General features: G+C 36.1%; 1 protein-coding gene across 20 annotated transcripts in view; it reads left to right on the forward strand.

The window, feature by feature from the left end:
* The window catches only part of cast (calpastatin), a 72869-nt gene that overhangs the window by 49702 nt on the left and 7107 nt on the right, over positions 1-16060 (forward strand). For 16 of the 20 annotated variants that reach the window (XM_030134793.1, XM_030134806.1, XM_030134789.1 and 13 more), the window contains 20 exons: positions 51-95; positions 177-278; positions 383-463; positions 1992-2030; positions 2878-2964; positions 4452-4532; positions 4629-4733; positions 4824-4886; positions 4970-5077; positions 5609-5725; positions 5814-5888; positions 5977-6081; positions 7886-8008; positions 8289-8393; positions 10164-10280; positions 10416-10529; positions 11499-11612; positions 14205-14324; positions 14416-14520; positions 14613-14729. In XM_030134793.1, the coding sequence (XP_029990653.1) occupies positions 51-95; positions 177-278; positions 383-463; positions 1992-2030; positions 2878-2964; positions 4452-4532; positions 4629-4733; positions 4824-4886; positions 4970-5077; positions 5609-5725; positions 5814-5888; positions 5977-6081; positions 7886-8008; positions 8289-8393; positions 10164-10280; positions 10416-10529; positions 11499-11612; positions 14205-14324; positions 14416-14520; positions 14613-14729 (1923 nt within the window). The remainder of the gene's footprint in view (positions 1-50; positions 96-176; positions 279-382; positions 464-1991; positions 2031-2877; positions 2965-4451; positions 4533-4628; positions 4734-4823; positions 4887-4969; positions 5078-5608; positions 5726-5813; positions 5889-5976; positions 6082-7885; positions 8009-8288; positions 8394-10163; positions 10281-10415; positions 10530-11498; positions 11613-14204; positions 14325-14415; positions 14521-14612; positions 14730-16060) is intronic. The other 4 variants (XM_030134796.1, XM_030134804.1, XM_030134810.1 and 1 more) reach the window with 2 other exon arrangements.

Genomic DNA, 16060 nt, shown 5'->3' on the forward strand with positions numbered 1-16060 from the left:
AAATCAATTTGCAGTAACAGTATGTGGACTGATTCTGGTCTGTGTTTCAGGTGCAGGCGGAAATTCCTCCAGCGGTAACTAAAGGAGCCAAAGAGGTAAAGACTGACTGTACTAGTGTTAAAGTTATGAGAAGCATGTTGCTAGCTCTGGTTTGCTGAGGTGTGTTGCATGAACAGGCACCTGCTGTGGATCCTTTTGAAGCCCTGGCAGGCTCACTACCATCCACTGACCCCGTCAAACGGCCAGAGCCTGTATACACCGGCCCAGAGGTCAAAGAGGTAACACTGTGAGCCCTGTGCACTGAAAACTATGTAGGTACGTGACGCAATGAGCTGCTGCATGGATCTGCTGTGTAATGTAATGTGTGTTGCATGTGTCACAGCATGGAATCACCTCTAAGGATGATCCCAAGTGTGGAGAAAGAGAGGACACACTGCCTCCAGATTACAGATTTGAAAATATGGTCAGTTTTACACAGTCTCTGATCTTCACCATTTCTTCTGAATACAAGTTTCTTCCACATTCACACATAGTTTTTGCATGTGTACTATTCAGAGAAACTTTGAGATGTGAAAATGTTAGTTTTCTGATTTGGTACCAGCCAATATGTGCCTTCAGAATCAAGTATTAAAACATGTCAGACACTAAAAATAATCAGATGAATAGTCTTGTGTGTCTTTTTCAGTCCAGGTATCAGGTCTAGGGTAGAAGTATTAAACATAATTGTCTTATATACTGGACAGTAACAAATATTAGGCTTCTTAATTAAAAAATGAGCATATTTGGTATTGAGTTTCACATTTGTTAGTTAATTTAAATATTTGTTACTTGGACTTAGCTATTTAATTTGGTAGATTAATTACACTGGTCTACAAATAAAACACCTTCAAAATAAAAGTAGTTAAAGTTTACCAAGTCTGAATTACTATTAAAGAGAATTTAAGTCAAAAATGCTGGTTGGCTGTAGTTTCAAGGTACAGTCTTGAGTCAAAATGTGAAATTCCGAGAATTAACAAGAGATCTATCAATTAACAAGAGATCTGATTCAAAACACTGTCTGTGCAGTACAATACATTCACTTTACAGGTTAATTTTAGTGGAAGATTTATAAATCTAGTATCTAATATATATGCATAATAACACTTTATCACAGGGTTTTTCAACCTTGGGGTCGGATCCCCACGTGGCGTCGCCTGGAATTCAAATGGGGTCACCTGAAACTTCTAGTAATTGATAAAAATAAAAATAAAAACTTGCTAATAAAAAAATATATGGTGAGTTGACAGAGACAATCCCAATCCATAAAAGACATGACAAACAGTGAAGCTGAAACTGCAGCAGTGTGGTACTGTTTATCTGTCAAATGTTCATTGTGGTCGGTTTCAGACGCTGCAGCTCTTTCATAATTCATAGTTTGAGTTATTGTTTGTTCAGTATTAATTGTCAGCCTTGTAAATCCAAGTTGGCCTGACTGTACATATCCTGACCAAGGAAAATAAAATTCTCACTTTGTGCAGTAATCTACACCTGGATTTTCTGCCTCTGTCCGTAATAATATACATTATATAGACTAAATGTCATCTAAAATTAACGTTTATTTACAACATAGTATAGTAAACTATTACATGATCATAAACAAATTAATTTTAGCAAAAAAAATGTCTCCGTTTTGAATGTCTGGGGTCACCAAAAATTTGTGATGTTAAAATGGGGTCACGAGCCGAAAAAGGTTGGAAACCACTGCTTTATCATAAAAATTGAAAACATCAGTTAACCAGCACTTTTGTCATTTGTTGTCTCATTCGTCTTAATCGCCCCAGCTATTATTATATTACCCTTAAAATCAATTATTGGTTGACCTCAAGCATCAAGTATATCCGGACAAATGTCATATAATGAAGAAGTAACTGCGATGGCCTTTGAAAGTTGTTGTTCACATTATTTTAGGGGATTATTTTTCCTCTATTCTAAAACACGTGTGTATTTTCTAGCCTCCAGTTCCTGCAGATGTGAAACCAAAGGATGTTCCTGTAAGTCAAACTCGCCAAATTCACATGTAATAAAGTCATAACCGCCTGTTTGGCAGATTTTTTTTTGGCACATACAGCTCAGGGGGGGGGTCACACTTGTCCTTTGTAATCTTTTTCCAGCTAATGTCAGCGAATGAGCATGCACTCACATTACACAGGGCAGGAGGCATTTCCCTGGTTCCTCTAGAGTGGGGAATGTCTCACTGAATTGGTGCTTGTTGTCTCAACAACCAGCTCTGGACCCACCTTCTGTGTTTGAGCTCGTTGGTTCTTGTCCTACCAAACATGAGTGCTCATAAATACTCGGCCACACAATGGAACATGACTTACACACTTCGATATCCGCCCACATGTAGGTTACAGTGTACTCATGCTCAACACACCCACATTTACATCATGGACTACTCCCACTTCGTCATCTTGTCTTGCAAGAGCCGTTTCTAGTTCTGTGTTTCACAAGCAGTTTTCTCCCACATAATTTAATTCAGTGTGAGTTTGGTGCTTTTCATTGTGATGTTTATCGAGTTTTTGCTGGAACATAGGAGTTTGTTGGGGGTTATGTGTCTTTTCAGGGATCTTATTTGTGATTTTTTTGTCTTGATGGAATGTGAAGGGTGTGTCTGTACTTTTCCTGCACTGCTGGTACATGCAGTCTGGTTTGTATTATTTTGCCCTTTTGTTTTGTCTTTGGTTTGGTCAGATCTGCCCTCTAGTGGAGGATTACGTATCAGTTTAGTATTTAAAATGTGCAATCATCCCTTATTCTAACTAAGAAAGGAATGAAATCTGGTGATATACAGGTAGTGTTGATACCTGGTCTTCATTCACGCTCTTCTTTGCACTTCAGAAACCACTGAGCACAGACGAGGCCTTGGATTCTCTCTCGGCTGGTTTCATTACTTCTACAGGTCCATCTGCACCCAAGAAACAGGAGGTCAGATGATTTATGACACCTAGCACTGTGCTCAACAATGTGTGGCATGTAGCACTATCTTGCTAGTCCACCTTTCTTCATAAGTAATAAAAGTACTTGTCTCTACTAGTACTTTTATTCTGTGATTATTAAACTATATATATATATGCATATTGTGCATACTATAATATTATATTATAACATAATAAGGTACTCATTATTATTATTATTATTGTTATTATTACTTTTCTACTAGTACTTTCCAATGTGCAATGGCTATTTTTTCACTACTGTTTTTGATATCCATATTTTTTAATAGTTATTGTATTGCTTTTTTCTTGTGGTATTTCTTGTTTGTATATTCAGTGTTGTGCTGCTTTTACAATGTCAGTTTCCTGAGGGTTTTGCCCAAAGGGTCAATAAAGTTCTATCTAATCTAGTATAGTATAGTATAGTATAGCATAATCTAATCTAATCTAGTATAGTATAGTATAGTATAATCTAGTATAGTATAGTATAGTACAGTATAATCTAATCTAGTAGAGTATAGTATAGTATGATATAATCTAATCTAGTACAGTATAGTATAGTATAATCTAATCTAGTATAGTATAGTATAGTATAGTATAATCTAATCTAGTAGAGTATAGTATAGTATAGTATAATCTAATCTAGTAGAGTATAGTATAGTATAGTATAATCTAATCTAGTAGAGTATAGTATAGTATAATCTAATCTAGTAGAGTATAGTATAGTATAATCTAATCTAGTATAGTATAGTATAGTATAATATAGTGTTGTATAGTACAGTATAATCTAATCTAGTATAGTATAGTCTAGTCTAATCTAATCTAGTATAGTATAGTATAATCTAATCTAATTTAATCTAATCTAGTGTAGTGTAGTATAGTCTAGTCTAGTCTAGTCTAATTTAATCTAATCTAATCTAAACTAATCTAATCTAGTATAGTATAGTATAGCATAGTATAGTATAATCTAATCTAATTTAATCTAGTGTAGTGTAGTATAGTCTAGTCTAGTCTAGTCCACTCTAGTCTAGTCTTGTCTAATTTAATCTAATCTAAACTAATCTAATCTAGTATAGTATAGTAAGGTATAGTAAAATCTAATCTAATTTAATCTAGTGTAGTGTAGTATAGTCTAGTCTAGTCCACTCTAGTCTAGTCTCGTCTAATTTAATCTAATCAAATCTAGTCTAGTCTAGTCTAGTATAGTATAGTATAGTATAATCTAGTCTAGTATAATCTAATCTAATCTAGTATAGTATAGTATAGTGTAGTATAGTATTATGTAATCTAATGTAGTGTAGTGTAGTCTAATCTGGTCTAATCTGATATAATATAATATAATATAATATAATATAATATAATATAATATAATATAATATAATATAATATAATATAATATAATATAATATAATATAATATAATATAATATAATATAATATAATATAATATAATGTCCCTTCCTTTGTTTTCCATGTTTAGAGAAGGGATCATGCTGAAGGTGTCAGTGCCTCATGTGCTGCCCCGTCCAACTTTGCACCCCCTCCCACCACCTCCGTAAAGGTAAAGGCTGCTTTCTGTTAGTCTGTATTGTGTCATTAAAGTCCCATCTGACAGAAGAAACTCACCAACCTGCATTGTCTGATGTTTGTCTCATAGAAAACTGAAACACCTGCTGCTCCTCCTGCTGATAAAAAACCCAAAATGGAGAAGGTTTCTGATGACTTCTCTCTGGAGGCTGGAATTCCCCCTGTGTCTTCCAAGGTTCCACTTACGACACATAGAGCTGACAGTATGTATTGCATTAATGTGACATGTAACAAAGCTGAAATGTGTCTGGGTTGGCTTTGACAGAAAGCGGCTGCTCCTGTGGCTGTGTCTCCAGCTCCTCCCGCTGATAAAAAACCCAAGATGGAGGTGACTTTTCCACATCTACCCCTGTACATTTTTGCACACAGGAGAGAAACTGAAGGATTCAAACACGTTGTTTTTCCTCTCAGGGTGATGTATCCATGTCTTCAGAAGCTCTCAGTGCTCTTGGTGACATGTTGGGAGAACCAGAACCAGTACCAGAATCGCCCAAACTCAGACCTGAAGACATCGTTTCGGTAGGAACACAAGGAGCCGCACTGTCAAAGTCAAAATCGAGGCTTTTCTAACAAACTGGTGGACTGGAGAATTTTACATTGCAGCGATCTGGCTCATTTTCTTGCCGAATCTATGAGAAACCACTTTTGCTTCCGACAGTGCACTTCACGACAAAATTTCCAAAAAGGCCTGAGTGACATTTCAGTTTGTTACGTAAACAAGTGGACTGTGTTTATGATGGAGTCATCTTTGAAGTTGTTCACCGTGAGGGAAGTGATTCAGGTTCATGAGCACGGAAAGACTAATGGATTAGTGGTAATTAGGATATCACTGAGGTTTTACAAATTTGAAAAAACATATGTGATGAAAGTCCTACGCTGCTTTAAATGATAAGTAGACTTTTAACATTTTTTAGCTTTTCTGGCCACATTGCTCAGTCTTTGTAGAAACATGTGATCTGGCCTGTAGGAAATGTAGTACCAGTTGAACAGATGTGAGTACTGAGTAAATAAACCCTCGTCACTTATTTCCTCCTTTTTACGTGGTTTCAGGAGGACAAACTGAAGAAGGAGAAGGGTGTACGTGTTGGGGAGAGGGACGACACACTCCCTCCAGAATACAGGTTTAATGAGGAGGAACTGAAAAAGCTGCCTGCTCCGAAACCTGAGGTGAGGCAGGAGTGAACTCACACTAAAGCTCTTTGACTGTCACTGTGATGTTTGCACAATAATGACTGTATACACTGTTTTTCTGCAGCCGAAGATGGACACCACTGAGGCTCTGGACATTCTGTCTGGAGACTTCACCACCCCCTCAGCTCCTCCTGCTCAGGTACTGTCCAAGTGTATGACCACCAGACCTGAAGGGATCGTACAGTGTTTACAGCCTGATTTCATGCTGTTGCTGCTGTGTGTTGTAGATGAAAGTTACACCCTGTGCCGTCCCCCCTGTGGCTGTGTGTAAAGCTCCTCCTGAGGATAAGAAAGCCAAGATGGACGCTGAGGTCACCTCTGCTACTGCCAAGGTACAGCATCTGCTACATGTAGGTCTGAGCTGGTCATACATGTATACAGATACAAGTACGGATACAGGTACTGACAAAAGTACAGACACAGGTACAAGTACAAGTACAGGTACAGATACAGATACAGATACAGGTACATGTACAAGTACGGATACAGGTACTGATAAAAGTACAGCTACATGTACAAGTACAAGTACAGATACAGATACAGGTACATGTACAAGTACGGATACAGGTACTGATAAAAGTACAGATACAGGTACAAGTACAAGTACAGGTACAGATACAGATACAGATACAGGTACATGTACAAGTACGGATACAGGTACTGATAAAAGTACAGATACATGTACAAGTACAAGTACAGATACAGATACAGGTACATGTACAAGTACGGATACAGGTACTGATAAAAGTACAGATACAGGTACAAGTACAAGTACAGGTACAGATACAGATACAGATACAGATACAGGTACATGTACAAGTACGGATACAGGTACTGATAAAAGTACAGCTACATGTACAAGTACAAGTACAGATACAGATACAGGTACATGTACAAGTACGGATACAGGTACTGATAAAAGTACAGATACAGGTACAAGTACAAGTACAGGTACAGATACAGATACAGATACAGGTACATGTACAAGTACGGATACAGGTACTGATAAAAGTACAGATACATGTACAAGTACGGATATGGATACAGGTACTGATAAAAGTACAGACACAGGTACAAGTACAGGTACAGATACAGATACAGGTACATGTACAAGGACGGATACAGGTACTGATAAAAGTACAGACACAGGTACAAGTACAGGTACAGATACAGATACAGGTACATGTACAAGTACGGATACAGGTACTGATAAAAGTACAGATACATGTACAAGTACAAGTACAGGTACAAATACAGATACAGATACAGGTACATGTACAAGTATGGATACAGGTGCAGATAAAAGTACAGATACATGTACAAGTACGGATATGGATACAGGTACAGATACATGTACAAGTACAAGTACAGATACAGATAAAAAGTACAGGTACAAGTACAGATATAGGTACAGATACAAGTACAGATACAGATAAAGGTACAGATAAAAGTACAGATACACATACATGTACAAATAAAAGTACAGATACAAGTACAGGTACAGATAAAAGTACAGATGTAGGTACAGATACAAGTAAGGGTACAGGTACAGATACAGATAAAAGTACAGATACAGGTACAGATACAAGTACAGGTACAGATGTAGGAATAGATACAAGTACAGATACAGATAAAAGTACATATGTAGGTAATGATACAAGTACAGATACAGGTACAGGTACAAATACAGATACAAATACAGATAAAAGTACACATACAGATACACATACATGTACAAGTACCAGTACAGATACAGATGAAAGTACAGATGTAGGTACAGATACAAGTACAAGTACAAGTACAAGTACAGATACAGATGAAAGTACAGGTGTAGGTACAGATACAAGTACAAGTACAGATACAGTTACAAGTACAGATACAGATAGAAGTACAGATACAGGTACAGATACAGATCAAAGTGCAGATACAAGTACAAGTACAGATACAGATAAAAGTACAGATATAGGTACAGATACAAGTACACATACAGGCACATACAGTATGCAGATACAGGTACAAGAACAGATACAGATAAAAGTACAGATACAGATACAGAATGTACATATTGTGTGTATATATAAGTATATTAAATAAGACTGAATCCATTGATGTACTGTGGTCTGTTGTATTTTGTAGAAAGTTGAATCCTCTGCTGTTCCCCCTGTGGCTGTGTGTCCTGCTCCTCCTCCTCAGCGGAAAGACATAAAGAAACCTGCTGCAGGAAAAGATGCCACTGATGCCAAGCCCAAGACTGACAAAGTGAGTTCACCTCCTAAGACCCAGCTATGTCTTTGCCCATATTTGTGGACAAGAATTCCACAGCTTTATCTAAAAAAAAAGCCATTGCAAAGGACAGTCAGAGAAAAAAATAAGAAGATGTATCTGAAAAACTGCTGTTTTCAGTTTAGACAATTTTTCACCCAAAAAAAATCCAACATTTCTATTCTCCTGGGTCTCAGGGGGTTAAAGGACATTTGCACATTTCTGTTGGAGACACAGGTCATCTGTCTGATATTTAAACACTGTCCTCTGTCCTCAGGGCGACTCCATGGCTCTGGATGCTCTCTCTGCTCTCAGTGACACATTACCAACAGATGCACCAAAACCAGAACCCCCCAAGCTCAGACCTGAGGACATCGTCCCGGTATGAACCCCCACTGACACAGGGTTTAGGGTTGGGTAACCATAGTTAGGGTGTGTAATGATAGAAACATGTCTACGGATGGAGGTGATGAAATACTGTTTCCACTGTGGGAGCTGCTGTGGTAGTGCAGTGTTGTAACTCCAGATGCCTCGAACGGATATGAGACTTTAGCTGCAGGATTTTTTAACACGTGACAAGAAAGAAACAGTAACGGTGACATAGAAGTTTATTTAACAGTGTTTTGTCAGTTTAGTGAAATGAAAAGATGAGGAAACCCTCCAGGGGAAAGCGTTTTTTTTTTATACATATATACTATACAATAAAAATGTATATCTTTTATATTTCACTGATGAAGTCATTTTTCCTTATGCAAATTATTAGATTAGATTAGATTAGGTTAGGTTAGATTAGATTAGATTAGATTAGATTAGATTAGATTAGATTTGATTAGATTTGATTTGATCAGATTACATTACATTTGATTGGATTTGATTAGATTACATTAGATTTGATCAGATTAGATTACATTTGATTTGATTTGATCAGATTAGATTACATTACATTTGATTTGATTTGATCAGATTAGATTAGATTAGATTTGATCAGATTAGATTAGATTAGATAGAACTTTATTGATTGTTTGGGTTGAGCCCTCAGGAAATTGAGGTTCTAAAAGCAGCACAAACACCGAATATACACATAAGAAATACCACAAGAAAAAAGCAATACAATAACTATGAAAAACAGTAGTGAAATTAAAAAAAAAAAAATTGTCAAACACACAGAATAAAAGTTATAATAAAGTGATAAATAGCAGTAGTAGTCATAATGAAATACAAATAATATTAGTATGTAGGTAATAATAATAATAATAATAATAATAATAATAATAATAATAATAATAATAATAATAGTGACACAGTTGAAATTGTTGTTCATGATTGGAGCCTTAAAGTTTCTGTTTTCAAAGAATTTAGTTTTTAGTCTCTTGTTTTATGTCCAGTTTTGTCTTTTAGTATGTAAGGGAGTTATTTTTGTTTCTATGATGTGACAAATTAACCTCTCTATTCCCACCGGATCTGCATCAGTCCAGTCTCCATATTCTCAACTGTTTTTACTGTCAAACTTTTGTTAATAGAGGCATGTTATACCTTGCTAGAAAGCTTAGATTCTCCACAATGGAGTTGCTAAGTATTTTACAGTATTCCTGCTCACCAAAACATAATTAGTGGAAGAATCACCTAGATAGTGACCAAAGCTATGTGTGTTTGGTGGTCATGAGGTCACATTACTGGTCCATTCTATATAATTAATTATTTACCTATTCAAAAATATGTGGGATGGAACAGGTTAAAGAAGAAACTAATCAGATGCAATGACATTGTTGACTATTAAAAAAGTTGCTAAATATTTTGACCATTGATTAATTAGGTCATTGTCAGAAAAAAAGTCTAAATTCTCTGATTCTGGCCTCTTAAAGGTGAAAATTTTGTTTTTTTTTTCCTCCTTCATGACAGCAAATTGAATATCTTTGGATTACTGACATTGTTTGAAAAGACTTTTCGATTTTTTTTCTATAAACCAAACGATTACTCAATTAATCAAGAAAACAATCAGCAATGGAAGTAGTCATGAGAGGCAACCTTAAGTGAATCTACAGAACAATAATGTATACAGACATAGAGGATGTTGTCCATGTGATTCTCTCTGAGAGTGTTCATAGATGTTGATTTTAGAACTGATGTGTGACTGATGTGTGACTTTTGACAGGAGGACAAACTGAAGAAGGAGAAAGGTGAACGTGAAGGAGAGAGTGACGAAACAATTCCTCCAGAATACAGGTTTAATGAGGAGGAACTCAAAAAGCTGCCGGCTCCTAAACCTGAGGTGAGACAGGGATTAATCCACTAGAGCGATGCTAAAAATGACACTTTAGTTTAGCTCCTATATTTCATATTCTACTCATGTAACAGATTAAAGGTAAAATAACCCTATTTAGTTTCTTCTGTGCTTCTCCTGCAGCCTAAGATGGACACCCTGGAGGCTTTGGACATTTTGTCTGGAGACTTTTCAACCCCTTCAGCAGCTCCTACTGTTCAGACTCCTGTTGCTAAAACCTCAGTTCCTCCTGCACAGGTTTGCATCATCATGTAAATGGATTCTTCTATGAAACTGGTCCCGAAAAACAGGACAGAGGGGCTAAAAACTCACACCAGATGTAGACTAGTGTTATGAAGCAAGTTTGGAAGCACTTTGGGTCTATTTTAAAAATAAGTATTTACTGAGATAAAAGAGAAACTATTTTTTCAGATAAAACACATTTTTATGTTATTTTGTACAAAAATCCGCATGTAACACGGTAAAACACAGGCACGAAAATTACGCACTACTATTTTTCGAATATCTTTTTATTCTTTCATAGGTACATTTTGGGAATTGAACTGATTATGCAAGGGAGAGTGTTTCACAAAAATGGCCACTGTTGCAAAATCACTTGCGATTTATTTGTGTTTAAATGGGCAGGTTCCGCATGTAACACGAGTGGACACGACGGGTTATGCGCAAACCTGGAATGCAACTGCCGATTCATGAAAAACCTGCATGTCTGGATTACAAAAATGACTAGGATCATCAAATTTAACACAGTGGCGGTATATAAGACCATTTCAAGTCATGTTTTTCAGATTAAATGCACTGACACCTAGGTAGCTTTTCCTGTCCCAGTTTTGGTCCCAGTATTTTATAAAAACTCATTAATTTTGGGATGGCTCAGAGCAAGAGTCTAATTTTTTTTTTTACATTTTTCTGAGTCATCATTAGGTACATCCTGGGGGAAATATGTCTAAATTTCTCTTTTATTATTGGGTCTAAAATGAACCCAGTCACATAGAAGCTCCCAAATATAAAGAACTAGCCGATAATACTATCTCTACAGACACAGGAATCATGGAAGCATTTGTCATTTTTATCTGCCGCCTGTTGTTTTTTCTTCACTGACCTTTAACATTTTTATTTAAAACTGTTCTAATACATTACTTTTATTACCTTGTAGTGGTGTCAAGACTATTTCATCACTCTTATCATGCTCTGGTCTCTGTTTTTCAGGTCAAAGTGGAGGATTTATCAGCTTTGGATCAACTCGGTGCAGATTTTGTGGCACCAACTCAAGCTGCTGGAGTTAAAGCAGACGCCCCTCCTTCTGCCAAGAAGACTCCAGAGGTAAACCCACTGGTGTTTTTGTCCTTCTGCTGAGTTTGATACACAAAAGGAAATCTGTCCTTGCTTTCTCTACTGTGTCCTCCCTTTAGACATGTCCTGCTGTGTGGTGATGTTTAGAAATAAGGCTTTTTTTCATGTCAGTTGAGTCTAACATAACAGATTCTGTAGTGTTTAGAACCAGTGGAAACGGTTTCTGTCCAGGGTCTGCAGAGCCTCTTTAATGCCTCAGGAGGTGTGTAAATTACATATCATCCTGGATTCCAGAATGCAGTTGTTCAACAGATGGGTTCCCTTAGGTCAGGGGTGTCAAACTCATTTTAGTTCGGGGACCACAGTCAGCTAAATTTGATCTGAAGTGGGCCAGACCAGTAAAATAATAACCAAATGATATATAAATAATGTCAACTCCAAACTTTTCTCTATGTTTTAGAGCGAAAAAAGTAAATTTACAATATAAAAAGGTTTACATCTACAAACTATCTTTTCAAAAGATGTGAATAACATGAACAAACTGAAAAAATAAGTAATTTTAACAATAGTTTGCCTCAGTTTATCATTTACACATGTTCATTATAACTTACAGATCACAGTGGATCTACTAATACACAAAACGTTTAGTAACAGGCAGAATATTGTTAAAATTGTACTTATGTCTCTTAAAACATTTCAGGTTATTCACATTTTTTTGCAAAATTATATTTTGTTGTAGTGTAAATACATGAAAATATTCACATTTACAAAGAGAAACATTTGGAGTTGTCATTATTTATATGGTATTATGATAGTATTTTACTGGTCCTGCCCACTTGAGATTGAATTGTTCTGAATGTGGAACCTGAACTAAAAGTTAGTATCTTCAGTGTAATTTTTGCATTTCACAAATTCATCCCAAGGGCCAGACTGGACCCTTTGGCGGGCCGGGTTTGGCCCCCGGGCCACATGTTTGACACCTGTGCCTTAGGTGCAGAGGGAGAAGAACACTGGAGAAGTAATTTAAGAAGTGATTATATCTTATGAAGTTTGAGTACATGGAATAAAACTTTAATGTGTAGTGACAGTCAGGTGAACATTGTAAACAGGAGTTGGTCTAAGATGGAAAGTACATTTTACTGTATTAATGCTTGTCTTATTCACTGGTTTTCAGTGAAAAACAATGAATATATTTCTTCATCTGCAAAATGTCAGTCTCATTTTGGCTCATGCATGCATTCACCAGGGTGTTAATTATCTTATCATTAGTCAGAATTAGAATCAGAATACTTTACCAGTCCCAGGAGGAAATTATTGGGTATTAAAGTCGCTCCATTCAAGTATAATTTTTAAAAAAAATTGCAGGAATGAAACTATCAGTACAACAGAAAAAGAAGGTCTTGAAAGTCTGGAGAAGTATAAAATTTTGAAACACTGTTTTCCAGACCTTGAAAAATCTGGAATTTTGTGTGAAAGTCCAATAAAATATGGAAAAAAGTTTCTCTCATAGTTGAATTTTAGACTATGCTCAAAAGCACATAATCTTGTAAGATGAGAAATACACAAGGAAAACATAAAAAACTTGATCTGATTTCACTAACCGGTCGGTACTGGAGTGATTCAAGTGAAACTTGTTTGTGTGATATTCACTTTTGTGATTTTCATATATTTTGAAAATGTTTCTGTCAGTAAAATATAATTTACTGTGAATTATGCATTCATTTATTCATATGTTTATTAAAATGAACTTTTCTAATACATACAAAGGGTAAAATCTCAACCAAAAAACGTAGGAACACAAGTACAGAAGTACATAAAGTTAATGTCTATGGGGTAAAAAAATAGCAGTTTTGAAAAAGTCTGGAATTTTTATTTGGATAAAGAGCAAGTACCCTGTACGTATATCCTTTCCTTGGGTGTCCTGAAAGGCACTTATAAATAAAATGTATTATTATTATTAGTAGTAGTAGTAGTAGTAGTAGTAGTAGTAGTAGTAGTAGTAGTAGTAGTAGTAGTAGTATTAGTATTATGTAAAGCACAAAATATACAAATATATGTACAGCTCTGAAAAGTAGGACACTAATTTGTACAATATGAACTAGACAACATATTATCAATATATGTAACTAACTATATGTAACTTTGATTTTTATGACTGTTGGTGACCAGACCACTTGGACCTTGTTAGGGGCAGGGCTTAGATTAGTTTGAGGTCAGGGGAATTATCATTATTATTACCTTTATTTGTGTATGTGAGTGTGTGTGAGAGACTGTGGATCAGTGTGCTTATCATGTAAACCTGTACTATGTGAGAGTGTGAGTGCTTGAAAGGGGGGGGGGGATTTTTGGGTTTGTCTAAATGTAAAATGTGTTGCGTTATTGTTACATGTGTTATTTATTCTTTGTGCCTGGGCCCCTCTGAAAAAGCTCCTCAGCTTCCCAGGATGTCCCATTTCACATAATGTAAATGAAAAATGTAAGGTTTTTCCATTTTTAATAGATATGTGAATAAATAAATGAAATGAAATATAATTAAAGAAATATACATAATAAGTGTGGAAACATATAGTTGTGTGTAATTATAATGAGTGGAGATAATGGTTTATTTATTTATTTTTGTAGAAATCCCCTGCAGTTCCTCCTATCGCTGTGTGTCCTCCTCCTCCTGTTCAGACGAAATTTGATATAATGACACCTGGAACAGGAAAGCCCACCGCTGGCCCCAAACCCAAGACTCATGAGGTGACATTCAGCTCATTTACCCTTATATTTTGTAGTCTGTCTCTGAATTTTTAACGTTAAACCCTTTCCAAACCTGGTCGTCTCTCCTCAGACTGACTCCATGTCTCTGGATGCTCTCTCTGCTCTTGGAGACACACTGGCAGCAGATGAACCAAAACCAGAACCCCCCAAACTCAGGCCCGAGGACATCGTCTCGGTAGGAGGACAAACGCTCGCTGATGTAGACGCCGTAGTTTATGATTCCAGAATGTTTCCTGATGTTGCGGTTGTGTCTTTACCTGTTCGCAGGAGGACAAACTGAAGAAGGAGAAGGGTGTACGTGTTGGAGAGAGGGATGACACACTCCCTCCAGAATACAGGTTCAATGAGGAGGAGCTGAAGAAGCTGCCTGCTCCGAAACCTGAGGTGAGATCCGTGGATTAGGTGTCGCTTTAACTGTCTGATAGTTGAGGAGCCAGTTTTTCAAGCCAATACAGAAAACAAATTATACCACCTCATAATTCTGATTAAACATACTGTATATTTAGTACCGTTTAAAACCAGTGCTTTTAGAGCCCATCGGAAGTGTTTGAGTCCTAGTTTTTTTATTTTGATTTGATTTTGATTTAGTGATTTATTCCGAACATGCAAAGAAATTTAACATATATGCGAACAAACAAAACATGCATAATAATACAAATATCAACAATCATAACAATCTTAGACAGAAGAACACAATAGTTCCATTTACATGCCTGAGAAGGGGTGGGAAGAAGTGCAATTTATTTAATCCCACCCCCTCTCCCTAAAATATTATTAATAATATATATGTGTCTCTTCCCTTTACAATACTCTTTTATATTTATTTTGTTATCTTTTTCTTGTATATTATGTAATGTCTTTTTCCTGTAATGTTTCAGTCAGTGAAGACGAATTTCCCCACAGGGACCGATAAATTAAATCTAATCTAATCTAATCTATTTATATATCTATTCACACACAAACACACACACTCATTCATTCATATACACATACATACGTACATACATTTATCTACAGGGTGGGGAAGCAAAATTTACAATATTTTGAGGCAGGGATTGAAAGACAGTGTATGACCAATTAGTTTATTGAAAGTCAAGAGAATTTATTTGCTACAAGAAAATGTACATAATAGAAAATGTTTTTATTCTATGTGTCCTCCTTCTTTCTCAATAACTGCCTTCACACGCTTCCTGAAACTTGTGCAAGTGTTCCTCAAATATTGGGGTGACAACTTCTCCCATTCTTCTTTAATAGTATCTTCCAGACTTTCTCATAATAGTTTTGCTCATAGTCATTCTCTTCTTTCCATTATAAACAGTCTTTATGGACACTCCAACTATTTTTGAAATCTCCTTTGGTGTGACGAGTGTATTCAGCAAATCACACACTCTTTGACGTTTGCTTTCCTGATTACTCATATGGGCAAAAGTTTCTGAAAAGGTATGGATAATAGTGTTAGGTATGATTATGACATCAATATATGTTTGGTTTCAAAACAACTGACGTAGTGCCTGCTGAGAAAAAAACAACTAAATGTTCATTGTAAATTTTGCTTCCCCACCCTGTATATCCCCACAACATACAAGTACAACATCAATTCTTCAGACTTTTTTCATAGTAATATAGTGAAACCCATTTTAACTTGTATTGTGTTAATTCCACTTTTGTAATTGTAATCAAGGGGTTATTTTACTCAAATTGCATTTGATAGCATG

The sequence above is a fragment of the Sphaeramia orbicularis genome, chromosome 5 (genome assembly GCF_902148855.1).
Source record: "Sphaeramia orbicularis chromosome 5, fSphaOr1.1, whole genome shotgun sequence".
Classification (NCBI taxonomy): Eukaryota; Metazoa; Chordata; class Actinopteri; order Kurtiformes; family Apogonidae; genus Sphaeramia; species Sphaeramia orbicularis.